Raw genomic sequence first — 27,472 nt, 5'->3', positions numbered from 1 at the left:
CTGGGCTGAGTCCAAAGATAGATCCCACCAAGACCACCGAAAGGCACCACTCTAGTGCCAAAAAGTTTTCCCCATCCATATGTGTTCTACAAAGTTTCCTACTTGTATCTCTTTTCATTCAGAATATATTCTAGCTGGCACTGCTTGTTGAATCCCCCTGTATGACTCTACATATTTATCATTTAGGAATCTGGTATAAGCTAGGTGTCGCCTCCCAGAGGAGTCTTCAGATGCCAACATGCTCGATATCTCGCAATTTAAATTTTACGTGAACTCTTAACTTTTCTTTCTTGGTGCTATTATGTAAGAGCCTCGCTTTCTGACTCACTTTATGACTCCTTGCTGCTTTCTGGAGCAGGCAATCAAAAGGATAATGCTGATGTTAAGGAGAAGTGGCTTGCACAGTGGAGCACAAACACTATTGTGTCTGACTTTCCATAAAAAATAGAAGTGGGATGCGTTGAATGATAAACCGAAAAGGTCTGTGCCGCGGTGTTGGTGCAGGCTGTTTACATGGAGCCAGATTGTAATGTTAGTCATTCTAACCTTTTTTGTCTGCACCACCGGGAGTTTGGTGATTCATTCATTATTCTGGGATTATAAAGGATAATGAGTCATCCCGGCCTCTTGAACGTAAACTTAATATCTCATTGTGTTCCCCCATGAAATTCTCTCCTTTCTGCATTTTTATGAGTTTTTCATTTACTCGTACATGTGGGCCTTTGTAAATCTTCATTGAACATAATATAGGCCTACACTTGCTTTTAGTACCGTCTCTCATGAGTGATGAATGAACTGAATGTTTAGTAGAACTAAGAAGCACCTGCCCATAGACCGAAGTGCTCTGCTACTGGGCATAATCAACATCAAGTCAAAATGGGAGGTAGTCCCATGAAAACAAGTTACCCAACATCCACAGGCTAAGAGATAACTATGAAGAGTGCGGGTCTGACCGCTGGGACCTCGACTGATTATAAGAGGAGAGGTCCAAATGATCCACTCCATTAATTTCATTGGGACTGCTGTCTATTAGCAAGTTCTTGGCTATCTTTGACAACGCCATTGAAATGAACGGAGCAGAGGTGCACTTGCTCAAGTACCGCTCCATTCATTTAGGGGCCTTCGGGGCCGCCGTTCTTGGGACCTTCAGACTCCTATCGATTAACTAATATGTTCTGAATAGAGGATAACTTGTTTTTGTGCAACAACCCCTTTAAGCTGGCCATGCACAATAGCTGTTGATCGAGCATTGCCTTAGCAGAGAGCCGTCTGTATCTCCTGACCACCATGAACATGCACGCTTGGCTGCGCATGCATGTTTATCTCCATAGGGGAAAATGAGCCACTGCCAGATCCTCCCGGATTACGCAGCGGTGCAGGAGCCCTTTACTTGTACCCTTTTATGTGCCTCTGATTTCATTTGGAGGTTTTCTCTATTGGATGTCATACAAATTAAATAGTAGCATGCTCCATTAGACTGATGAGTTCTCCAATAGTAGTAATGCTTCTAGAGGAGTATGCGGATGTATTATTTCTGATGGAGGCTTTACTGCTCCGTGCAGAGTTCTTCACCGTGAACTTGAGCTCTAGATTCAGTATTTTGAAAGTCAAAGCTGATATTCGTACTTCTTGTGTGCCGTGTAAGTATGACCAGATTACGACGGTGATGGCTGAAGTGCCAGCCGCTCGTATGCTATTAGTAATATGGAGTGATTCAGAAAGAATGGTGCGAAAGTAAGGCTAATGTACTCACACATGAACTGACCTGCAACAGCCAGAATGACATGAAAAGGCAGAAGAACTTTTCAAGTGTTTAATGCACCTTGGGGTGGTTTCACATCTGCGTCTGTCCCTCAGTCTTTGTTTTTTGTTTTGTTTTTGGGGGTTTTTTTGGTTTTTTTTTTTAAACTGAAGCGAACTTGCCCATTGAGAGCAATACATATTTTTTTGCACTCCGTTTGGGTTCAGTTTGATTCCGTTCACTTCGGGGTTTTTTGAACGGAAAAAAAAATGCAGCTTGCAGCATTAGGCTGGGTTCACACGGGGCGGATTTGTCGCGGTTTTGCTGCGGTATTTCCATTGCGGTTTTGCCGCAGAAGAACTGCTTCTGCGGCAAAATCGCTTCAATGATTATTTTTGCGTTGCTTGTTGTCTGCGCTTTTACGGCGCAGAAAACCTGCAAGCGTTTTTTCCCGCAGCGCTTTTTTACTTTTGCAGCGTATTTTGGTGCAGATTTTGCGGTGTCCATGGCCAAAAAAGCGCTGCGAAAAAGTCAAAAGAATTAACATGCTGGATCTTGGAAAAACCGCGCCACTGCGGCAGTGCGGAAAATAATCCGTCCTTTGAGAATAGCTTTCTGCCCAAACACATTTGCACTGCAAACACAGCGTTTTTTTCCGCAATGCGGATATGCAACGGCAAACCGTGGCAAAACCGCAGCAAATCCACCCCGTATGAACCCAGGCTTATTGTTCCAGCCTGCAAAAACAAACAGAAAGCGAGCAAATGGAATGCACCTTTCTGTTTTTGTATTTTGCATTATAGTCAATGACAGAAAGAAGCAAACTGTAGGGCTTCCATCTGCCTTCAGCGTTGAATGGATCCTTTTTATCAATACACTGCAAAGCAAAACAATAGGTGACCTCAGGGGGAGGGGATAGGAAAGAGAAGAGAAACCAGGAAGAGTCGAGAGGGAGGAAGAATCCCAGCCACCACCCACCAGCCAGGAGTGTGTATTGTGTGGAATTGGTGGAAGAGTGTGAAACTTGTGGAGTGTGCAATGACCTGTATATCCAATATCCACTTCCACCCCCAAAAAAGGTATTTGCGTGCATGTATCAGTTCTGCTTCAGTTAGTAATCAGTCCACATTCAGTTAAAAACTGATCAGTTTTCAAAGGACTCCAAACGCAGGTGTGAAACCACCCTTATTACAGATGCAATACCTAAACACCACAGAACCTATAACAGATGACCTAAAACAACACATTTTTGCTGCAGTGGAATTGATAATGGAGAATATTCCAGAACGCATCTGAGCAGAACTGAACTACAAACGTGACATCTGCCATGTCACCAGCGGCGCCCACATCGAACAACTCTGTAATGGGCATTAAAAACTTGAAGAGTTCTATCCTTTCATGTCATTCTGGCTTTTGAATGTCAGTGTATGAAGAAATTAGCTTTACTTTTGCACCGTTCTTTTTGAATCACCCTATATATCTATTTAATAAAACTAAAAACATCTATATTAGAAACTAATCAGCAATTTTCCTATAGACCTTCTACTAGTGGGAGTGATTCTGCTAATAAGATACAGCATAGCTGTTAAATTAGTGTTCTTGTAGCGTTTCTGGTGCCAGGTATAGAGCCGTGGGTGTAGCAACCGTGCAGGTCCAGAGAGTAGTCAGGGGAGAGCCAGAGGTCGGTATCAGGTGGTCTCAGGTTGCAGTACAAAGGAGGCGGTGGGCATCATGGTCAGGAGGAAAGCCAGAGATCAGTACCAGGTGGTCTCAGTTGGTAGAGGAGCTTGACTGAGGGCTCCCACACACTTGCGTTTTTTAAAGGTTGCGTTAACGCTGCGTTTTTTGTAACACGAATGTCAATGGGACCTTGTAATGTTAAAGACACATCACAAGTTGGTGTTTAGTGATTGTTGTGGTATATGTTTCAATGTGTCTGTGGATGGCGCTTATATCTGTGCCCCTAGACATATGCCATCGGCTGATAAACGGCGCAGTTATCCGCATTATTATTCCTCGGAGAGGGATGGTGTCCGATAAGGAAATAAATCATCATTTGTTGACTTATTGAAAAAGCAGACTTTAGCTAAAGTTAATCTTGGAAGGCGCAATCCTTTGTTGCATCGATGACTTAGATAGATTTCCCTATAGTTTTTGGAAGATAGCCAGCTACAATTAACGTTAAGCACTAATGAGATATGTGCAATCTCAGACATTCTAATTGTCTAAAACTAGGGCAATTTCCCCGGTTCACATGGCCTGGGGCCATAATGTGATGTGAAATTATCCTTCAGCTCACAGGTAATTATTTAGCTCATTTATGAAGAGTCCGGAGGATTGTGACAGCGCTGTCAATATTCTCTTCTCTCATCTTATGCCAATATGGGTCAGATGGGATGTATAGAGTTACATGCCGTCATTTGGGAAAAGCTGCTTCGATTTCTTTGCATTGTTTTACTGAGCGCATATCTTTACGTGTTTGGCATTTTAGACGAGATAAAAGGAAATGGTTACTATTAATCTCCCAGTCACAACCTCAAGTCCCACCTTTCTCAAGTAAGCAAGATTGTCTGAAGTGAGGCAATCGGTGGATCGAAAAAGTGCTGAATAGGATTCTTATACATTACATCTCCAATTTTGCAAGTAGTCCTTTAAGCTGGATGAACTGGATGTGCATATACAGGGCGGTAAACTGCACGCTGTGTTATCTAATGTCTAGAATCGGGCTCTTGTTTTTCCATTCGCTTTAAGTAGCCATGTTATTAGAAATGACAAAAAAAGTATTTGATTTGTATTTCAAAGGGGAAAAAAATTACTATATTTTTTAATGCTATTTATCATCCATTCTTTTTGGAGAGCAGCGTCTTTTTCCTTGCAGTCCTGCCACGCACACCATTGTTGTTCAGTGACCTCCCTATAATGGTCTCTGGAACGTTGGCTAATGTGAGAGAGGTTTTTAATTGCTTAGAAGTTGCTTTGGATTCGTTTGTGACTTCACAGATTATACACCTTACTCTTGGCGTGATCTTTTTTGATCGACCACTCGTGGGTCGACCTATTGTAAGCCAACAGTAATTTATCTGTGTAGCTCTACAGCAGAAACTGTTATAATATACTATTTGGTGAAGGTGAGCAATATTTCTGAACTGTGACTGATTGAACACACCTGACTGTAATATGCTAATCCTAAGGCCCCTTGTCCACGGGCAGAGCCGCCGACCTGGGAGCAGGAGCCGCAGATGAATCTCCGCCGGTCAGCCTAATCTGATAGGCTTACCGTGGAGAATCGGGGCGATTCGCAGCATGGACAGGAGGCCTAAAGGTTCGCATACTCTTGCCACTCAGACGTGATATTGGATAATTTTCCTCAATAAACAAATGACCAAGTCTAATATTTTTGACTTTTTATTTGATTTGTTCCTCTTTGTCAACTTTTAGAACTTGCGTGAAAATCAGATGATGTAGTTTTAGGTCAAATATAGGCAGAAATATGGAAAACTCTGCAAAAACTTTCAAACAGCACTATAAATTTTGTATCTTCAATTCAACAACTATGTGGTTGAACATTCACTGTACATTACACGAAGCGTAGCGCCATACATGTCTGATCATATGGCCATTTAATCCGGTAATCCTGTTGCTTTATTTTTACACCGACTCTTATATTACTACTAGAGATGGGCGAGCGTACTCGTTGAGGCAAATTACTCGAGCGAGTATCGCCATTTTCGAGTACATGCCTGCTCGTTCAAAAAGATTCAGGGGGTGAGCGGGGAGTTGTGGCAGTGAGCGGGGGGGGGGGGGGGGGGGGAGGAGAGAGATCTCCTCTCTAATTACTACTTATGGCCATGTGGCGGCTGTACAATGTTGGGTTCTAACCAGAGGTTGCTTAATCTTTTCTGGTACAAGGGTGACATTATGATATTGACCCACTCCCAAGGGCTGAAGCAAAATTTGGAGCTATTACTAAAGATGAGCGAGTATACTCGCTAAGGCACATTACTCCAGCGAGTAGTGCCTTAGCCGAGTATCTCCCCGCTCGTCTCTAAAGATTCAAGGGGTGGGGAGCGTCGAGGGAGAACGGGAAGGAACGGAGGGGAGATCTCTCTCTCTCTCCCCCGCAACTCACCTGTCACCCGCGCTGGTCCCCGAATCTTTAGAGACAAGCGGGGAGATACTCGGCTAAGGCACTACTCGCCTGAGTAATGTGCCTTAGCGAGTATACTCGCTCATCTCTAGCTATTACCATTAGAGACATGGGAACTGGGTAGATGAGGCAAAAGCCGCTGAACACGGCTCCAAGTCATACAACCCCTTCTAGTAATCAGAATGTAAAAAAAAAAAAAAAGAAAATTCAGCCAAATTCCATATTGGACCTTTTTACGCTGCACTGGGGCCAATTATTTTTCCTACCAGGTTATAATGCAAAGAGGTCAAGTATCCATCATATGCGCCAAATATGACTGCAAGTCTCACAGTGCAGTAAGTGCTTCTGTAAGCTTCCTCCACAAGGTGCCTACTACTGCTATACTTTGTTTTATTAAGGCTCTAGGACACAAGTAATGTTATGCTGTGTCCCTAATGATGCCCGTGCAATCTTTATTACCAGGCTCTATATTTTTATTGTGTGTGTATTTAGACAAAAGGGTTTTGCTTAAGTTTAGGGAGACACATTTCTCACTGCTGATAGTACTTTGGTCTTTGAGCCATTACAGCACTTGCCTGAAAAAGTTCCTTCCAGTGTTTAAAAGTTAGAAGCAAAAAGTGGTTATATTCACGAGTGCGCTAAGTGACGCTTCCCTCCAATGCTTATTTGCCTCGATCTCTGCCTCTTGTAGTAGTAGCGATAATAAAGCAAGCTGCTGGGAACTTGAAATATGGCTTCCTGCAATGGCATGTGTCATAGATACTCAGTGGTGTTGTGCAAGTCTTGTGCAATAGGCTTTACCTTTGTGTAATAGAAGAACAAGCAGGTGAGAGAGCAAAAATGGAACTGAAAGTTTAGATAAGAAGGTGAGAGGGCTCATTTACACATTTTTTAGAATAAGCTGCCATGTGAGTGTACACAAGGCAGTTACATAACTTGTATCCCACATTTTCCACTTTCCCCCTCCTCTGCAGTGTGTTCTCATTTGTCTCTGGACTGGTGGGAGGAGCCTGGCCTATGTTGTCTTCTATAGACTGGAGCACAGAGAAATGCAGATTCTGGTCTCCCTCTATCATGTAGGACAGTGTACAGCAGTACTGAGCAGTGGAGATGTGAACAAATAGCAGCAGGTCTGTGTGTGTCTCCTCTTCTCCCCCGCCTAGGGCTCTCATAGACTTCAATGTGCACAATGACTTATCCCCTTCCTCCACTTCCTGTTGTGCAGTTTTCAGTAACACACTTGACAGTAGGCAGAGGAGAGCAAGTTAGAAGGGAGGGAGACCTCAAGCAGCCAGCACTTGAGTGCTTTTTTTTTTTTTAGCACAAAAACATATTTGTAGGTAACTAGAAAATTTCCAATTAATTACAGTATCACAGAAGCACAAGCGATTTAGTGACCATCTAAATGGACTGTGTCATCACGAAATGGCCTATTGTATAAAGCAGGTTATGCTTTATACAATTTTGGGTTATTTATTTATTTTTTTACGTTTATTTTCGGTGTCATGATTTATATTTAGAAAAGCCTAATATCTTGCAGTTTTCACTTTAGCCACTAAGCCTAATAATCGTCATTATCATTAGGTTACAATGAAAGGTAACACCTATATACAGATAACATTGGATCTTTCATTCACAAGACGTGATGGTCACAGTTCACCTCCTTCTCTTTCCTGCACACTGACCTCTGCAGAGGTCACAGAGCATGCCCACAACACTTTCCTGCAGACAGTATGCAATAACTTTATTCTGGGGGTCCATTGAACAGTTCCATGCACATATTACCCGTTTAACATGCTGTACTCTGCCTATTAGCATGTATTGCAGTGGGTGTACAGCGCCTATAGAAGTCAGTGGGCCCCCTCCTATCCATTGTGTATGTGGTGCATGAAATTGTGTAAAGCATCTCTAAATGTAACTGAGGCAAGATGGGCGCCCCCATGCTCATGTACAGCCAATAGAATTAAAGAATCTACAATTTAAAAAAAAAACATTAAAAAATGTGTTTTTTCTGGCTTTAGTTAGAAGAGAGATAAATCTATGTAATACATTCACATCTGCATTAAATGCTCCCACTTCGCAGATTGCATTAAAAAAAAACTGGTAGTATCTGGCATAAGAGCAAGCTGGCACGCCATCAATTACCGAAGCAGAACGGAAATGAAGAACAGCTATGTGAACAAGGCCTAAGATCATTAAAGCGGCCTTCCAGGCCTGGAGAGATGAAGATGGCCAAACCACTTCTCTGACTATCTGATGCCCACTGTAGTAGTATATATTGGTAGTCTTAGACACTGCATGCTCATGTGGGCAGCACTGGACAACCCAAGCCGGTGTAGTGCCTTAGACTAATGATCTATACTAATGTACAGTGTGCGGCCATCCTCGTTTCTCCCGGCCCGGAAAGTCGCTTTAACGAGGACTTTGAAGATGCTTTACTTGTATGTGTAATAAAATGAGTGCTAAATAATAATTTTTCTTGTCCGTATCATTGGGGCCCACAGCCTAGACCATGGGATATAGCCACTGCCCTAGGAGGCCATACTAAGCAAAAAGTGTTAGCTCCCCCCCCCTGGCTATATCCCCCCTGCAGGCGCTCAGCTAATTAGTCTTTAGCTTAGTGTCTGCTAGGAGGCAGACGTGGCTAGTCACGGGAATCCGGGGAGTCGGGGCTTTTCCCTGGCTCTACTGGCCTCCCGGGGTAGACGCAGGCAGGGGGTGTCTCCACCACTTCTGCGGCGTCTCACCCAGAGAAGAAAAAGGGGCCCGACCCTGCAATGCGCATTGGCGTCGGTTACCCGCCAGCCATAGGGCTCCCCCTCCCTGGAGTGGCGCACTGTCTGACTAGTGACGCATAGGGGGCAGCACTGCTGGAGACAGGTCGACGTGTGGCCAGGCTGTGGCTTCCCTGACAGGACGCAAAGGTACCTTAGGAGCAGATGGCAGAATGGACAGCGTCATGATGGCAGCGGCAGCAGCAGCTCTCCCAGCAGCAGGCATAGGAGCACGGCATGCTAGCAGGACGCCGGGGCGCGGCTGGGCAGGTCACTTCCGGCCGGGGGGCGGGGCGCCGACTCTGGGCCGGAAAAAAAAAATTTTTTTTTTTAAAACGTCACTTCCGGGTCGCGGGCAGACTTCTGGGGCAAACCACGCCCCCTCCGACCGCGGCAGACTTAAAAGAAGCAGCCAGGCAGGGGAATGGCCACTCTCAGCAGCAAGACAGTCCCCTTGTCTGACGCTACTGAGCCCAGCACTGTGCGCAGCTCTCAGCACGCAGCACCCAGCGCTTATACGGCCCTGCAGACTTTTTGCTACAGAGTGAGCACCCGGACAGCAGCAGCACCTTCTGTAACGGGCACCAGCAGCTGTAGCAGCACTGCAGCAGTTCCTGCCACATACCTGCCAGGTCACCAACGCTACTATTTCCGTGTGATGGACCCACGTCGACACCTGACGGCCTTCAAGCTTCAGGACCAGAGGCTCCAGCTGGATCAGGGGAACCGCTTAAACAGCTGTTAGACCGGGTAAGCCCTGCCAAGGCAGCACTTCGCGGTGTCTCCCCTTCCCCTCCCCTGTCCCCCCTGCAGGTACTCCTGTGGCAGTACGTAGCATCCCCTCTACCCGGAGGTTTTCTGTTTTGCCATGTCTGACCCTAGATCAGAGGGTTCCAGCCCGGCCAAGGGGAGGGTGAATCATTACGCTTGCACAACTTGCAGCGTTAAGTTTGCCTGTGGTCAAGTCGACCCCCGCTGCGCTAAGTGTACCACGGCACGCACGGTTCCAGGGATCCCGGTGCCCCCCGCCGCCCCTGTGGAGCCAGGGCCCGAACCCCTATGGGCGAGGTCCTTGGCCGTGGCCGTTTCTGGCCTGGCCACATCTTCTGCGGCAATTTTACGCCGGTTAGAATCGAGCTCTGAAGCTTCCTCTTCGGAATATGCGCGTGGGAGGGCACGTAAAAGAAGGAGGTGCCTCAGCAGCGAGGACACCTCCCGTAAATCTCGCCATACCAAGAGGTCGTCTAGACCCTCCAAGTCCAGGCGGTCCAGGGACTCTCATGCCTCCCATCGGTCCAGGGAGTCCGTCCATACTTATCACAGATCGAGGCATTCTTCGCGGTCTCGGTACTCTGCAAGACCGGCCCGGGCCCGCCATGACTCTCCCCGGGCATTGTGCTCTCGGGCTTCTCAGGATACGGCCCAAACAGCGGGTGAGAGCAGTGGATCACAAGACGACGAGCGCTCCGCAGTCTCGTCTGCTTCTGATCTGGACCATGAACAGGTTTCGCGGTTGGCGAGCCTAATGGACAGCCTAGTAATAGCTGTAAGGGAAACCCTCCAAGTAACGGAGGAACCAGCAGAGACTATTCCTTCCAAGGTGTCGTTTAGACGGCAGAGGAGATTGCGACAGGTATTTCCAGACCATCAGGACTTTGCGGACGTCCTTAATAAAGAATGGCAGAACCCTGACAACAAATTTAGGCAACCCGGGAAAACTTGGGAAGTTACATACCCATTCCCAGGGAGTCTGAAAAAGAGTTGGGCGGTACCCCTAGTAGTTGATCCGCCGGTGTCACGGCTATCTAGAGGCACGGCGTTGCCAACAGCCGAAGTGGCACCTCTGGCTAATCCTCAAGACAGAAAACTGGATACATTGACAAAATCAGTGTTTCAGGCTACGGGCACCGCCCTGCAGCCGATCTTTGCGGCCGCATGGGTCAGTGAAGCGTCCATAGCCCGGGCCAAGCAGCTGCGGAAAGACATTCTGGCAGGCACTCCACCTAGTGAACTACTTGAAGCAACAGACAATATCACACAAGCGAACAAATTCGTATGCGCAGCAAAGCTGGATGCAGCGAAGTTCGTGGCTCGAGCGTCCGCCGCATCTGTTGCGGCAAGGCGAACCCTCTGGCTAAAGAACTGGTCAGCGTCCAAGATGGTCCTAACAAAGTTGCCATTTGAGGGAAATGGGCTCTTTGGACCCAAGTTAGATGACTTGATAAAGGACGCCACAGGTGGCAAAAGCACGTCATTGCCACAAATTCCAACAAGAAAGGAAAAGGTTCCATTGAAGAGGAAACCGTTTTTTAGGTTCTTTCGGCGTTTCTTGTCCCGCCCGGGGTCAGGGCAGTGGTCCCAATCTAGGAGGACCCCGACTGACGCAAGGAAGGGTCCAACCTTCAAGACGAGACAAGCATGGCAGTCCCGACCTGGAACATCTAAGGCGGCGGGATCAAAGAACGCGGCATGAGTCTCCGCCCCCACCCAGTGTCACCAGGGTGGGGGTCAGACTCTCCAATTTCGGGAGACATGGTGGAGTCGCGTGAGAGACAAGTGGGTGCAGGAGATTGTGGCATCCGGGTACGCGATCAAATTCGCGACTCTGCCACAGGATTCGTTTTGCAAGTCCAGAGTGCCTGCCACCCCGGAAGGAGTAGCCAATCTACAATTGGCAGTGGAAAATCTTCTGGTACAGGGGGTTGTAAAACCAGTGCCAGGGGCGCAAGAGAAGCGAGGGTTATACTCAAATCTTTTTCTAGTGCCCAAAAAAGACGGCAGGGTCAGGCCAGTACTGGATTTAAGGAGACTAAAGCAATTCATCAAAACAAAGCATTTCCGGATGGAGTCGATCAAATCCGTGATAGCCTCCATGCAGCCGGGGGAATTTTTGTCCTCAATAGACATCAAGGACGCATACCTTCATATTCCGATTCGGGAAGCACACCAAAAATTTCTTCGTTTCGAGACGCAGGGAAGGCATTTTCAATTCACGGCTCTGCCATTCGGCCTGTCAACTTCCCCAAGGGTATTTACGAAGGTACTAGCAGCAGTGATGGCACTACTCCATGCAAAGGGTATAGCGGCCATACCATACCTGGACGATGTACTAGTAAAAGCACCATCACGGGACGGCAACGTCAGGAGTTTACGCGTCACGATGGAAACTTTAGAAGAATTTGGCTGGATAATAAACCACGACAAATCGTGCCTAATACCAACGGCTGGAGTTCTTAGGCATGATATTTGACACCAGCCAGCACCGAGTTCTACTACCTCAAACAAAAGTAGACAAACTTCTACACGGTGTTCGGTCTCTAATGCAGAAGAGAACGTTCACCATCAGACACTGTATGAGTATTCTGGGCCAGATGGTAGCAGCCTTCGAGGCGGTCCCCTTTGCCCAGTTCCAGTCAAGGATGCTTCAACATCTGATATTGTCCCGCTGGAACAGGTCCACACTGACCCTGGAACAACGAATCCGGATAACCCCTCAAGTCCAGGATGCGCTGAAGTGGTGGTTGAAACCTGGGGGACTTCAGGTGGGACGGTCGTTGGGCCCAAAACGATGGATAGTATTGACGACGGACGCAAGTGGTGGTTGAAACCTGGGGGACTTCAGGTGGGACGGTCGTTGGGCCCAAAACGATGGATAGTATTGACGACGGACGCCAGCCGCTCAGGCTGGGGCGGAACACTGGGGGGCCAGTCTGTTCAAGGAGTTTGGTCTCAGGGAGAATCAACGTTACACATCAACATCCCAGAATTACGGGCCATTTACCTGACTCTTCGGCACTTCGGGTCCACTCTCAAGAAGAAGGATGTGCGCATCCAGACGGACAACACCCCAGCGGTAGCCTATGTCAACCATCAAGGGGGCACATGGAGCACGTCGGTAATGGACGAGGTAGCTCGCATACTGACATGGGCGGAGAATCATCTGAACTCAATATCAGCAGTCTACATTCCCGGAGTAGACAACTGGGGGGCAGATTACTTAAGTCGGGAAACGGTGGATCCCGGCGAATGGGGGTTACACCCAGAAGTATTCCGGACGATATGTCAGAAATGGGGCACGCCAGACGTGGATCTTATGGCGTCCAGACTGAATTACAAAATCCTTCCGTTTGTGGCCCGAGCACGGGATCCGCAAGCAGCGGCAACAGATGCACTGACCATCCCGTGGGGGGTATACAAACTCCTGTACGTGTTTCCACCAATCCCTCTCATACCAAGAATCTTAGGGAAGATCAAACAGGAAGGGCGGCCAGCGATATTAATAGCGCCAGACTGGCCAAGAAGAAGCTGGTACGCGAGCATCATAGAAATGTTGACCGACGCACCATGGCACCTACCGGATCGAAGAGACCTGCTATCCCAAGGGCCTTTAGTACACCCGGATTCCAGGTCTCTACATTTGACGGCCTGGCCGTTGAGACCGAGGTGTTAAGAAGAAAAGGTTACTCGGAGAATGTGGTTCAGACAATGATACGGGCCAGGAAACCAGCCTCGTTGGCTATTTATTACAGAGTCTGGAAGCGTTTCTTCACCTGGTGTGAAGAGCGGCGAATGCAACCGATGCAATTCTCGGTGGTCAGAATACTGGCATTTCTACAATCAGGTCTCGAAATAGGATTAAGGGTAGGCTCGCTAAGGGGACAGGTATCAGCACTGACGGTGTTGTTTCAGAGACCAATCGCAAGCAGAATGGCTGTGCGTACATTCCTACAAGGAGTCGCCCATACGACGCCCCCGTTGAAACCACCGGTTCAAGCATGGGATCTTAAACTCGTATTGGAGGCTATGACAGACCAACCGTTTGAGCCGCTGAAAGAGATTCCTATACGGCTACTGACCTGGAAGGTAATCTTTCTCGTCGCTATTACCTCTATTCGTAGGGTCTCGGAGCTGGCGGCCTTGTCTATACAGACCCCCTATATGACTTTCCACCAAGATAAAGTGGTACTGAGACCATCATCAGAATTTCTACCAAAAGTAGTCTCGGATTTCACATCAATGAAGATATTGTCTTGCCTTCCTTCTGTCCAACACCAGTACACACAAGGGGAAAAACACTGCACCGCCTGAACTTGGTGAACTTTATGTAAAAAGAACCAAAGAATTCCGTAAAACTGACACCCTCTTCGTGATTCCGGAGGGGGCCCGGAGGGGCTCGGCAGCCTCAAAAGTCACCATATCTAAGTGGATAAGGTCCTTGATAACAGAGGCGTATCGCACCTCAGGGCGCACGCCACCATTTCGGGTTATGGCCCACTCCACACGGGCGGTGGGGGGCCTCCTGGGCGGTCCGGCACGGAGCCTCGTCGCTTCAGGTGTGTAGGGCAGCCACCTGGACTTCCTTACATATGTTTTCAAAATTTTATAAGGTCCATATTTCTGCATCATCGGACGCCGCTCTCGGCAGGAAGATCTTGCAGGCGGCGGTCCATGGACCACACGGTCAAACTTGTAAATGCCCACCCAATATATATATTTTCGGGACTGCTTGTGGACGTCCCATGGTCTAGGCTGTGGCCCTCAATGATACGGACGAGAACCAGATATTTTTGGTATAACTTACCGTAAAATCTCTTTCTCGTCACGTTCATTGGGGGCCACAGCACCCACCCCTTGTTTATTAAGGCGGTTCCTGGAACTTTCTGTTCTTCGGTCATTGTTTGGCAGAAAATTATGCCAAAACATGGTATTTTGTTATGTATAAAACACAATATGTATAATCGTACTCCCACTGGCTTCCTACTGCTTGCAGACAGACTAATTAGCTGAGCGCCTGCAGGGGGGATATAGCCAGGGGGGAGGAGCTAACACTTTTTTGCTTAGTGTCGCCTCCTAGGGCAGTGGCTATATCCCACGGTCTAGGCTGTGGCCCCCAATGAACGTGACGAGAGAAAGATTTTACGGTAAGTTATACCAAAAATATCTGTTTTTCTGTTCTTCGATGGTTTATTATAAAGCTGTGGCCACCATAGTAGTTATAGTAGGTCGCTGGTGTACTATATACCATGTCTGTAGGAAAGAATGGCTACATTTGACCAGCATATTGCGTCTACATAATTGAGTTTCCTACTTCTGCATTCGCCGCTCTTTCAGTATTTTTACTACTTTTGTATATTATATTGAGACTTGGGGACGTGGCAATGTCTGCAGAGATATTATATAGTAGCCTTGATGATTCTGCAATAAGCCCTGCTGCACCAGCAGATTGAATGTAGGGCTATGAATGTTAGTAATATGGAGAACACCACAGTATAAAGGATCTCACATTCTTCTGCAGCGTTCCGTTCCCGACTTCCTCTTTATATGTGCAGTCCACCCCTTTTCTCACTTGACTTCCTGTGTTTTAGCTTATCTGTTCCTAATAACCCTTTCCTTTTTTTTTCTCATTGCAGCTCTGCTCTACAAACCCATTGATCGTGTGACGCGGAGTACCTTAGTGCTTCATGTGAGTAATTAAATGTTAGCAAATAGCAGTTCACATCTGTTAGGCCCAAAGTCCAGTTTTCCTAGCAGCGAGTTAAGCTATTAATGAGCACCTTAAGAAGACAAGACTTTTGATAACGGTGTGAGCAAGGAAAAATAACGAAGAAAATGGGATCCTGTAGATATAAGCAACTCATCAATAAAAGGGATCAGCAGAGGATGTCAGAAGTATCCAGCTATATATGCTGATTGGGCGGTCAGAATTTGGGGCAAGCGGCATGATTTGATGAACCCTTCCTGTCAGCTGTTCAGTGCATGTCAGCACCTCCATCTAATTTCCTCCAACTGCATAAAGCCGTCCTGTCCGCAAGCACCAATATTCCTGCCGATTGAGTTCAGCACCTAGTAGAGTCTATGCCACGATGATCTGCTGCGCTTCTGAAGGCCAAAGGAGGTCCAACAGGCTACTAAATGGGGGTCTGTAATAAAGTGGCCTTTCATCGTAGCTCCTGGTTATTTGGAAGAGCACCTGCTGCCCAACACTGCCTGTCCTCCCCTCTTAATAGTCACCACAAGTTGCCCATACCTAGAATGCACCCATGACACATTTTGGACACAAGTTTTCAGGCTTCTCACTAATGTCTTTTGTGGAGTTCCTCTGAATGTGTTCAAAACCAACCTGTTCAGTATGAGGCCAAATATCCCGTCATTTATCAAACCCCCTATTCAAATCAGGTTATCAGTTTATACCCTTGAACTAAACCCCAGTCCTGGAGTTTAACATGGAAATCACACATTTTCAGCTGGAGATTCCCAGAACTGAATATTGTACTACAATGTGTCTTTTTTTTTCTGTTGTCAGCATGTAGGGAATGTACGCTTTGTTTTAGGTCAGGGGATGCTATAATGAATATAAATTGGAAGCTGTGACTCATGAATCACATGGCCTCTAAATACCACAATGATCTGAGATGGTGAAAGCTGCACAATCATACTACACTGCGGTCGGGCCTCCTGTTAGGAGAAGAACGTAGTGGGCCGATTTACCATAAAACTGTCTTACATGGTTTGCACCACATTTATCACATGTTTTTATACAGTTTGGATGCTCTTTATAACTCGTCCATCAAAGGGGCATTGGCTCCTAGAAAAGGGATGTGGCCTAAATGCAACAGTGTGTGCTAAACATTGTGCCAAAGTTTGGTGGTTTTTGGCATAAATTAAGCGGTATAAAGTTAGATGTAGACAATCTGCAGATGTACCAGATTTATCTTTCAGCATGAGCCGCTATGATAAATGTGGCACATCTTAAGACTGTCTAGTCCGAGGATACTTTTACACTGGACAACTTTCGAAAACTTAAGTGCCGACAACCGTCCAAGTGATAATCTCCCCTGTTCCTTTCACAGCAGAGATGATCACTCACTGAACGGAGGTGGAGGGCACCACAGATCTCTTCCGGTCGCCCGCTGCCATTCATAGTAAACTGGCAGTTCATAGATGAACGACTGCCAGTTTACACGGACCAACAGTTGCTCGGTTTTTAGGGGTGCTGAAAACCGAGTGACTGACAAGTGAGCCATGTGGGGTCCTGTATTTACACAGGCCGACGGTCACCTGAAATCACTCTTTTGAGCTATTACTTGAGCGACTGTCTGCTTATCTAAAAGTATCCTAAGTCTTCACTCTTTATTAGACGGTGTTAGTAAATATGCTCAATATCTGTAATATCATTAAAACTTTTTTTTTGTACTAAGCATTGTTCTTAAGCAGTGTGTAAAATCTGTTTTCAATGTTTTTAAATAGTTTTGTTAAAAAAAAATAACCACCATAGACCTCCTGCACACTGTATAGTTGGATTCCATATGCGGTATCCAGCCCTGGGAGCACTGGCGTCCATGCGTACCTGGTTGCTTTCGTTTTCCTCTGTACTGCTGATGGTCTGCACAGTAAGCCGTTGGATATGAGCCGTACAGATGTTTTTTTTTTTTTTCAACTACTGCAATTCCCGCGTCATCACCTAGCAATGACGCGGAATCTGCGATCTTTCCACAATGTCATTTCGGAAGGGCCGCAGATCAGATGGCTTCCATTGACTTTAATGAACACCGTCTGCGCAAAAATGAAACATACTGCGTTTTTTTCTTTGCTTGAGAAAACCGCAATTGGTTTCCGAAAGTGTGCAGGATGAATCTATTTCCCATAGCGTGGTATTTGCTGCGGATCTGCAGTCCGGCCTCCTGCTGCAGATTCCGCAGCAAATATTCCCCCATGGGAAGGAGGCCATACACTACCGCATGGTACTCAGTTGAGTGGTAGAGTGCTATAGTTATTCTTCCTTATTGTTTAAAGGGAACTTGCCAGCTCGAACTTGCAGTCCAAATGGCATCATGTTCTAGAGCAGGAGGAGCTGAGCAGATATGAGCACCGTGTGGCACAGAGTGCTAAGGCAACAGAATTGCAGTCCTAAGCTCACACTCACGACCTGAAGGTTCCAGGTCCAATCACCGCATGGTTCAGGCAATCCACTCAAGGTTGACTCAGCCTTCCATCCTTCTGAGATTGGTAAAATCAGTACCCAGCTCGGTTGGTGGTAATAAATAAATTACCTAAAAGCGCTGCGGAATAAGTTGGCGCTATACAAATAAGATTTATTAATTTAGTTTTTATTTATGGGGAAAGTTTCAATATAACTTGCATTTTCTTCATCTCAGCTCTTTCTAGAGGTCCAGTGGTCAGTCCTATCACTGAATGACAGCTATATCTGTATGCACAAATATACACAACTGTCAATCACTGGTAAAACCGCCTATTGGTCCACTAAGCCCAGAATGAGCAGAGATGCAAATAAATGAAATGCAATTTATATTCTATTTTTTCCCATAGAACTATATAGCAATCTGCTAAGCTCCTCCTACCTACCGAATGGACAGCATGTTCAAGCTGACAGATTCCCTTTAAGGGGAGGATACCTGTCATTCAATGGAGAATACCTTAAAGGAAACCAAAGACATCTAGATGTACAGTAGGACTTTGTGTGCCTCAGAGTGCCCTCTTACAGCTTCATGTAGCAGGAAGCATTTTCAGTGTGATCAGTTTGCTGGTTGAACGATTCATGACTCGCAGTCACTGACCTGAAAAAAGAAATGCATGGAGACAGCAAACTCTTTAATCGACAGTGGGGTAACCCAAAGCCTACTTAAATGGGTTGTCCCGCGAAAGCAAGTGGGGTCATACACTTCTGTATGGCCATATTAATGCACTTTGTAATGTACATTGTGCATTAATTATGAGCCATACAGAAGTTATTCACTTACCTGTTCCGTTGCTAGCGTCCTCGTCTCCATTGTGCCGTCTAATTTCAGCGTCTTATCGCCCGATTAGACGCGCTTGCGCAGTCCGGTCTTCTCCCTGGTGAATGGGGCCGCTTGTGCCGGAGAGCTGGTCCTCGTAGCTCCGCCCCGTCACGTGTGCCGATTCCAGCCAATCAGGAGGCTGGAATCGGCAATGGACCGCACAGAGCCCACGGTGCACCATGGAAGAAGACCCGCGGTGCATCGTGGGTGAAGATCCCGGCGGCCATCTTGCTAAGGTAAGGAAGAAGTCGCCGCAGCGCGGGGATTCGGGTAAGTACTAAATGTTTTTGTTTTTTTTAACACATGCATTGGGTTTGTCTCGCGCCGAACGGGGGGCCTATTGAAAAAAAACAACAAAAAACGTTTCGGCACGGGACAACCCCTTTAAGAAACGTTTACCTATAAACATGATGCGATTTGTCTTCATTCTTGACCGGAGTGTTCCTTTAACTATACTCTCAGAGCATGTCCTCTACAACGGGTAATATGTTCGGAGTGCTCTATGTACTCATCACACCCATAAAGAGCCTGCTCTAAGTGAAGCGCAATATTTATTATGTGGCAGGCATTTATTAGATAGCCAATTAAAAACTATAAAACACTTTGTGGCGCACACAGCAGTTCATTATTTTTTTTAAATGCTTGTTTCATTGAATCATGAAATAAAGCAAAGTGTACAGAACATGCGAACAGTAACAGTCACTGCCCACCTCATTGTCACGTATAAAGTGCAATAAACAGATGCAGGTATCGCCTACGGGTGTCGCAACGTTTAACCCAATGCTAGTAACTTGCTGCAAGAAGTTATCCAAACATAAAAGCTGTTGAAAAGGCAAGAAAATAATTATTTGCCGCAGTTTCTTTACCATGTTAAGCGTCAAGTTAAACTTTGCTAAGTCTGTGTTATAGCTGGACCACTTAAGGTGTATCTTTGGAGTTGATTAACTATATATTTACACCTTTTTCTGTGCCCAATAATGTTGCAGGATCTTTTGAAGCATACACCTGTTGACCACCCCGACTATCCGTTGCTGCAAGATGCGCTTCGCATATCTCAGAATTTTCTGTCGAGTATCAATGAGGACATTGATCCACGGAGAACTGCAGTGACGACACCAAAGGGCGAGGTGAGACCATGGTTCTTGTCGGGGATAAAGATATCTGACTGTATGATCTGTCCATCAGGCTATATCTAAAGCGAGTATGGCTTAAAAAGAGTGCAAGAACTTTCATAACTAAACCAAACTTGCCAACATGTAGAAAAAAACCATCAGTGGTATCTGCTGGAAAGGTCATTTGTACGGATGTGACAAAATCTCATCAGAGGTCTGCTGTCATGGGATACTTTAGATTGGACAGGTTGGATTTTGCAGGTCCATGTTCCCTAAAATAAGCAGCACAAGAGGTGTCAGACACTTGTCTTACTTGCTCAGTAGGTTGGGCTCACGTGCTTCTTAAAGGGGTTATCCAGCCAAACAAAAAATTTTGAAAGCAGCTCACTATGCTGTAAAAACATTGGAAGTATGCGCCTCACCTCATCCTCCTCCGTTCTGGTTCAGACGGTACTCCCTTTGCTCTCTACTACCTACTGCTGCACTTACGATGTCACAACAAAGGGGGCAGCTACTCAATAACTGAAATGAGCCTGTGATTGGCTGCAGTGGTTACACGTCTCTGTGTTGATAACCTCATCTTTGCACCAGGAGTAGAGTTGAGCGAACGTACTCTACCGAGCTTGATGCCCGTTGGAGTATTACCGTACTCGATGGTGCTCGTTACTCGAATGAGCATCACGCTGTGTTCGACCTCACCCCAGTTTTTGGCTCCTCCCCACTGCGACGCTGCGCACGCATCAATGGCAAATTTTTGGGCAGGCAGTAGAGAGGGGGTGAGGAAGGGGGAGGAACCTAGGGGAAAAAAAGCTCTGCACCTGGCGTCCCACATACAAAAATGCTCGAGTCTCCCATTGTAGTCAATGGGGTTCATTACTCGAGTAGAGCTCTCGAATTTTAAGAAAAGCTCGACTCGAATAACGTGGACCCGAGCATTTGGGTGCTCGCTCATCTCTAACCAGGAGTTAGAGAGCATTAGACACCATGCACACTAGAGCAGCGGAGAATCGGGTGAAGTGAATGTCTCTTATGTTTTTACAGTATGATGAGCTGTTTACAAATTTTTTTTTGATTAGCTGAATAACCCCTTTAATGAGCACATTGGTCATTTTAATTCTCAAAAATGTTAAAGAATTATTTCATATCTGTGACAGCATCGTTCGTTCCACTTAGTTGCCAAATTTCAGCAGAAAGTTTTAGTTCAGTCTGAATTAGTTCAAACTGAACGGTAACTTTGCCAGAACCCCTAAAAATTGTGCATAACACTGTCTAAGAGCCATAAAGGTCCTCCTCCTGTTGTGTTTTTCCTCCTTCTCTGCATTTTTGTTCTCCTCTGTTTGTATTTTGGGGTTTTTCTCTTCCTCTTGTTTTGCATTTTGTTTCTCCTCCTCTTCCTCCTTCTGTATTTCTTCTCTTCCTCCTGCTTTGTATTTCTTCTCTTCCTCCTGCTTTGTATTTCTTCTCTTCCTCCTGCTTTGTTGTTCTGTTTCTCCAGCTTTTTTGTGTTTTGTTTCTTCTTCTCCTACCCATGCTTTGTATTTCTTCTCCTTCCCATGTATTTTGTTTGTTCTTCTCCACTTCTGGGATCCTAGGTTGAAATCTGACCATACAGATGCCGTTCTTGGTTGATTCTGAACTTCGGAGGCTAGGGACCCCATCACTGTAAGGCAATGGTGCGAAACACTGAGCCGCACTGTGAGAGATTAGCGTTTAGGATCGGTAGCAACCTGGGCATAAGCAGTCAGAGAAAGTGACACTTGCGATAAAGTCTTTAGTCCAGGCTTTGCCTGGGTTTATTTCCAAGCAAACAAAGCAAAATACAGGCCTTAACATCAGGCAAACATAAAGGAAATCCTGCTCGTCTGAGCACTTACTATACATGTAGCGTCCCTGTCTACACACTAGTAACCAAAATGGCTCCTGCACACAGCCAGCCAGGACTCTCAGACCTGCAGAGGTCTCAGCTCCCCCTCTAGGCCCTGTAGGCCCAGGCTTTATAAGGCCTGGTACCAGCCTCACCTGGTACGTGGGAGTGACCATCCCACCCTTCACTTTGGTCACTCCAGGAAAAGCCGGCCCGGATTATGCGGCTTGAGCCACCTACTTGCTACAACGTGTTAGTAGCTTAATGCTACTAACACTATACTGCCGGCTTCCTCCACCGAGCCCAGGCTGCTCGGTGGCACGTATCTGCCCAAGCGCTCCCTAAAGCCGCATAGGAGAGCATCCTAGGTGAAATGTAACGGCCCTCCAGCACTTTGCCGGTCACTGTCTCACAGCACCTATAGAAAAAGGAACTTTTAGCTGGTTTGGCTGAAACAAAGCACCCGAGGTTTAGGTACACACTGAACTGAACTTTTAGCAAAGTTCGACCCGAAACAAGGTTCAACAGTTGGTGTTCGCCCAACACTAGTCATAGTATTTTTATGATTTTACATATAGTACAGAAATAGCTTAGAGCGCACAATGCGCATTGAATGGTCTGTTAAAAAGCTCCATTGTTCGGTCCTCTTACCACAATGTGGCATCTTAGCGGCATTAGCTTGCAGAAGTTGAATCCAACAGCTGTACATCTGCTGACAATGTGCTCTTTTAGAAAAGATGGAGGGTAATGATGATGTTTTATAGTGCAAAGAGTGAGTCTTAATTGTGTCATCAAACATGTGCCCTTTTATAAGAGTTTCAAAGCCTCACCATATGCGCACAATTAAAAATGTTCTAAAATTAACTTAATTAAATGTTTACTTCAGTGATAGCGGAGGGATTCAGTGTCAGGTAGCTGCTGCTAAAGCATGTGTTCAAGATGGCAGAGAGAGGGCGAGTTCCAGTTAGGTTATAGCAGCTGATTGAAATGTATTCAACTGGTTAAGTAAATTCGAATGAGTCCCTTTAAAGCGACCCTCCAGGCCTGGAGAAACATGGATGGCCGAAATGCTTCTTTGACTGCCTGATGCACACTATATATTAGTATGTATTGGTAGCCTAAAGGCTCGTTTACACGCAAAGATGATAATTCAAACGACTGAATGAGTGAAAGATTTTGCAATCTATTTGCGTAAAGTGTTAATGGCCAGTAATTTCCATTAACACTTTATCATCTTCATTTGCATGTCAATGGGCCTCCAGGGGCTGTTTGCAGAGCCCAGCTTGTGATTAGTCACACACCCAGCTGTGCAAGCAGCTGCATTGTACTCCTGGGGCTGCCAGCAGAATACAATGTTATCTGCTGGCTCCCTGCAGAGAACACAGCCTGCGGTCTACTGGAGATAAATGAAACTGCTTTATCTCCAGTAGCTGAATGATGGATTCCAGTAGAACATATCAAGTTCTACTGGAAGAGGTTGACAAACCTTGGAGGGGATATATTAGGAGCAAGATTTCATACATCCGTTATGGGTAGTGGGAGACTGAATATAGGGAGAAATGTATAAAACGGTTTACTCCAGATTATGGCATAAAAGAAAGATGCAAATTTTTTACGCAAGTCGTAATTCAACAAAAAATTTTCTGCATTCTCAGCTGCCCTCGCCACTTTTTTTAAAATGGGGAGCTAGAAAGGAGAAAGCAGTATGACTGGTATAAATTATACTGGGGATCTACGGCAGATTGTACCTGGCGTAGATTTCTGCATTTGTTACATGGGTGTCCCAAGATATGACAAATGTCGTAAGAGGTTTGCTCCTCCTGTGACATTTGGCGCATCTTACTGAAGTGTTGCTTCTCTAAGACTAGTGTCTAAAATACCGGTCTTGGATAAATATGCCCCATAGTGTTCTTTCTACAGACTCTGGACAGGGAGTCCATCAAGGTAACTCTTTGATCACTGCAGTACTTTGTCGCTTATCTCTACTTCTGAGATCTTTCAGAGAAATATGCACATATATATATTAACACACATTGTCAAAAAATTCAAGCCCTTAGGAGTTTCCTGAATCAAATGATTGACAATGTTGTGGGGGTATTCCTGTGACCCCCTTGTATGTGCGGCCGAGCATTATCCTGCTGCCTCTTGGAAGCCGCCATGAGAGGAACACATGTGGCTGCAGGATGTCCTGAACATATCGCTGAGCTGTCATTGTCCCTCGTACCACCACTAGGGGGGGACTGACTGTCTTATGCGATGCCCCCCAGACCATCACACCAGCAGGTGGCAGTGTGGCGCTCCACAGCCAAGGCAGGATTGAGGCGCTCACCCCGAGGTCTCCAGAAACGAACACGACCGTCGTCGGTGCCCAAACTAAACCTGTATTTGCCTCTGAAGACAACCCGGTTCCATTCCATAGCTTCCAGTTTTGTTATTCACGACACCACTGTAAACTGAGGTGATGGTGGGTGTCAAAGGCAGTACATGTAATGGAAACCGTGAGACAAAATATCCTTCAGTCTGGAAATAGTTCCGACAGACACAGGGGCCCGTAACAATGGTGCCATCTGCTCCTGGGTGCACCAACAACAAAACCGTTAAAGCTGCTCGTGCTTGTCGGATGATCAGACGATCCTCTTTACTGGTCTGTCGAAGGCATTCTGAGCCCGGTCACCTTGTATTCGTGCCCTCATGCATCCACTGGTCCCAACACCTCCTTACAGTTTGGTCAGAATGGCTCGGGTGGTGGGCATTCCGTTGATACAACCATCCAGCTTCTCGCATTACAATAATGCTCCTTTCTCTCTTTTAATCGGTCAAAATCTCTTCTCTGTGTCGTAGAGGGGTCTAGTGGTCAACAAGCTCTACACAAGCGGAAGAAGAGGTCACTACACACAAGGGGCCTACGAGAACCTTCTTATAGGCCAAGGGTGGAACCACTTTTAGGGCCTCAGGAGACTCATCATTTACATATCTGCCTGAGATGTAATCGTATGCCGAGTTTTGCAGCAAAATGACAATTCCTACTTGGGGCGGGATCTTTTTGTTTAAAAAAAAAAAAAGTGTATATATAATGTGTGGATCTTATTATTCACTTTCCTCTTACAAGCTGCCTATGGACACCCCAATATCAATAATGGCGTTCTTAGATGAATGCTTGGGAGCATTTGGTTGAATCACAGTAAGGGTTGGGCTACATGTTGAGGGGCTCAACTTTAAAATTTTAACTTTATGACGTTCCAGCTAAAGTCCAGAGGAATACTTTGAGTTGCATTTAGCATAACTTCCATGGACTTACGAATGTCACCGATGTCTGAAAACGTGTCATGCCGTCCCCCAGCCTATTAAAACAATAACCTATAATTTTTTCTTTCCAGTCCTTCATTTTATTCCCTGCTGGTGGCTGCTTTATATAAAGACATCGTCTGCTTTAACCCTTTCCAATCCACTGTCTGACTTCTGAAGACATTATGATTTAAGGCTGTACAGCTCCGATGTTGGAAGACGTCCGTCGGGGTTCTCTTACTGTATATTGCCAGCCTCTCTGCTGTCGGAGCCTATCCAACATGTCACCTCATGCAGTGCTGGCTTTAGCCAGCAGATAGCGCCGTTGTGTAACGGCAGAAAAAGAGTAAGCTCCCTAGGAAAACAAGGATAGAAATTGGATTGGAAAGGGTTCAGATTAATTTACATGGTAAAAATATGTGCTATTTTTTTTTATATGGGGTGTAAAGTAAAAGTAAAAAACTTTTATGCATGTGCTTTGCCAAGCTATCCAGAATACCATAAAGGAGACTGCATTACCGGTGTTATATGGATATATCCATAACCTATTTGTGTTGTATTACTTAATTTCCTCTCCTTATATTTTTTTATTCTTTAGACTCGGCAACTGGTGAAAGATGGTTTCATGGTTGAACTTTCGGAAAACTCTCGCAAATTGCGGCATCTTTTCTTGTTTACAGACCTCTTGCTTTGTGCCAAGCTCAAGAAGGCGACTGTTGGGTAGGTGAAATGTACAGAAGGGTTGGCGGTATGAGTTTTCTTCCCAGAAGGCATTGCTTGGCAGGCCTGTACAGTACTTGCAATGAATGACGTCCCGCTATAGGCCATAGCACTTACCCTGTATTGTGTTTCACGTCATTCAGTGGCAGTTTCATTATGCCCCCCGTGACCCAACGGCATCTGATATATTTTTTGTATGTTTACCACCTTGTTCCTTACAAGACCAACCGGTCTAGCTGCCACTTGCTGCTTTTTTAAGTGTTCATTCATATATGTCAAGAGGCACGAAAAAACAATTCTACCCATTGCTGCCAACCACGTACCCTGTACAGCCAAGAACAATTAGTCAAGAAGGTACGACTGCGGTTATAATTTATCTCCCACAGTCACCACTTTATGCCCTTTGTGCCCAACAGTGTTGCATGTTTTTTTTTTTTGTGCCAAGCCTACAGTGGCATATGCATGTTTGTAAAGGCGTGATAATGAACACTTGTGTTTTTTTATGTGCTGGCAGCCACTAAATACAGCTGGTGATGTTTAAAAGTTTCTCCTCCGAAATCTGCCAATTGTGGTGTTACATTACTTAGAGCGGGGAAACTGGAAGCCGCTTGTTGCACCTGATTGTTTCGTCACTTTTAGGTGTTAGAACTGCGATAAGGGAGTTGTACCACGTAAAAATTAGTTTTAAAAAGTTGCAAAAACAACCAAAAACGCTGCTCACCGCTACAATTCCCGCTGGTTCAGCACAGACTCTCTACCACTCTTTGTTTAGAGGCAGTTTTCTATTTTGCTATCTTTAGGCTATTTGAGTTTCATCTTCTCGAGAAAAACTTTGGAAAGTTTATTCGTTGCTGTGTGAGTAACATAATTTTTTTTTTTCTTTGCACAGGAAACACCAGCAGTATGATTGCAAGTGGTACATTCCCCTGGCCGATCTGGTGTTCCCCTCCGTGGAGGAGTCGGAGCCCATCCCACAGCTGCATGCCACGCCTGACCATGAGATAGAAGAGATGAAGGCAAAGATATCCGTTCTTAAAAGTGAGATCCAAAAAGAAAAGGTTAGTTGATCGATGACCACACTGTCCTTATGATCCCACCTTTGTCTGAGGGGCTTTACAGGTGCGAGAACAATAGTCTGCCATGGGAACTTCACAAGACCCAATGGTTAAAATACGGTAAGTGTGTGGAGTTCAGAGGGTCTTACCAGCAGGGGAAAGAAAATGTCTATAAACCCAAAGAGAGTATTTTTGAATGCCTTGTCTAAAGGTTTCCATACACCACCACACTGGTCATCATTTGAATAGTTTTCAATTCAAAGTTTGCCTCTGGCTGTAAGAAAGCAAAAAAGGAGGGGAGAGATGCGGGCACTACCCACATTAAAGGGGTTCTACCAGAATCATAAGTTATCCTCTATTCACAGGATAGGGTATAACTTGCTGATCGTTGGCAGTTTCACCGCTATGTCCCCACACCGATCCTGAGAACAGGGGGTCCATGTCATTCGTCATCCTCACTGTGTCATATTGCAACCCACAGTAAGGAGGCTTACGCTCCATTGATTTGCTATGGGATAGCCCAATGACAAGCACCCAGACATGTCCGTCAACCAATGAACCGAATGGCAGGCATGCATGTGCAGACATGGCTGTGTTCAATGTCACGTCACTGTAGGTGGGAGAAACATCCCCACAGTGACAGAAGGGGGGGTGTGGGACCCCATTTTTCAGGATTAGTAGCTGTTGGCTGAACGTTGGTTTGGCCGACTGCTATTAAAACACTTGGTTTGGCCGAGTGGTCATGTATTCTACGTGGGAACAGTGAAGAACGCCATAGCTAGACAGTTCTGGTAGCAGCTTATCTCCTAGTAGACAAACGGGTCAGGCATCAAAATGCAATCTGCCCAATCATTCTTTTTCCTGACGTTACTTGTTCGGGAAAGTCGGGGGACCCTCATACATTTGCAAGAGTTGATCAGCTGGTTCAGACAGTTGCTTTGTAATATGTATAATGGCCTTTAGCCTTATAGACATGC

General features: G+C 45.9%; 1 protein-coding gene across 3 annotated transcripts in view; it reads left to right on the top strand.

The window, feature by feature from the left end:
* The window catches only part of ABR (ABR activator of RhoGEF and GTPase), a 361,360-nt gene that overhangs the window by 249,654 nt on the left and 84,234 nt on the right, over positions 1-27,472 (top strand). For all 3 annotated transcript variants that reach the window (XM_066599543.1, XM_066599544.1, XM_066599545.1), the window contains 4 exons: positions 15,073-15,125; positions 19,446-19,586; positions 25,319-25,440; positions 26,330-26,498. In XM_066599543.1, the coding sequence (XP_066455640.1) occupies positions 15,073-15,125; positions 19,446-19,586; positions 25,319-25,440; positions 26,330-26,498 (485 nt within the window). The remainder of the gene's footprint in view (positions 1-15,072; positions 15,126-19,445; positions 19,587-25,318; positions 25,441-26,329; positions 26,499-27,472) is intronic.

The sequence above is a fragment of the Eleutherodactylus coqui genome, chromosome 4, assembly GCF_035609145.1.
Source record: "Eleutherodactylus coqui strain aEleCoq1 chromosome 4, aEleCoq1.hap1, whole genome shotgun sequence".
Taxonomy (NCBI): Eukaryota; Metazoa; Chordata; class Amphibia; order Anura; family Eleutherodactylidae; genus Eleutherodactylus; species Eleutherodactylus coqui.
Note: the sequence above shows the minus strand (reverse complement) of the source record. Positions and strands in the feature narration are given on the sequence as shown.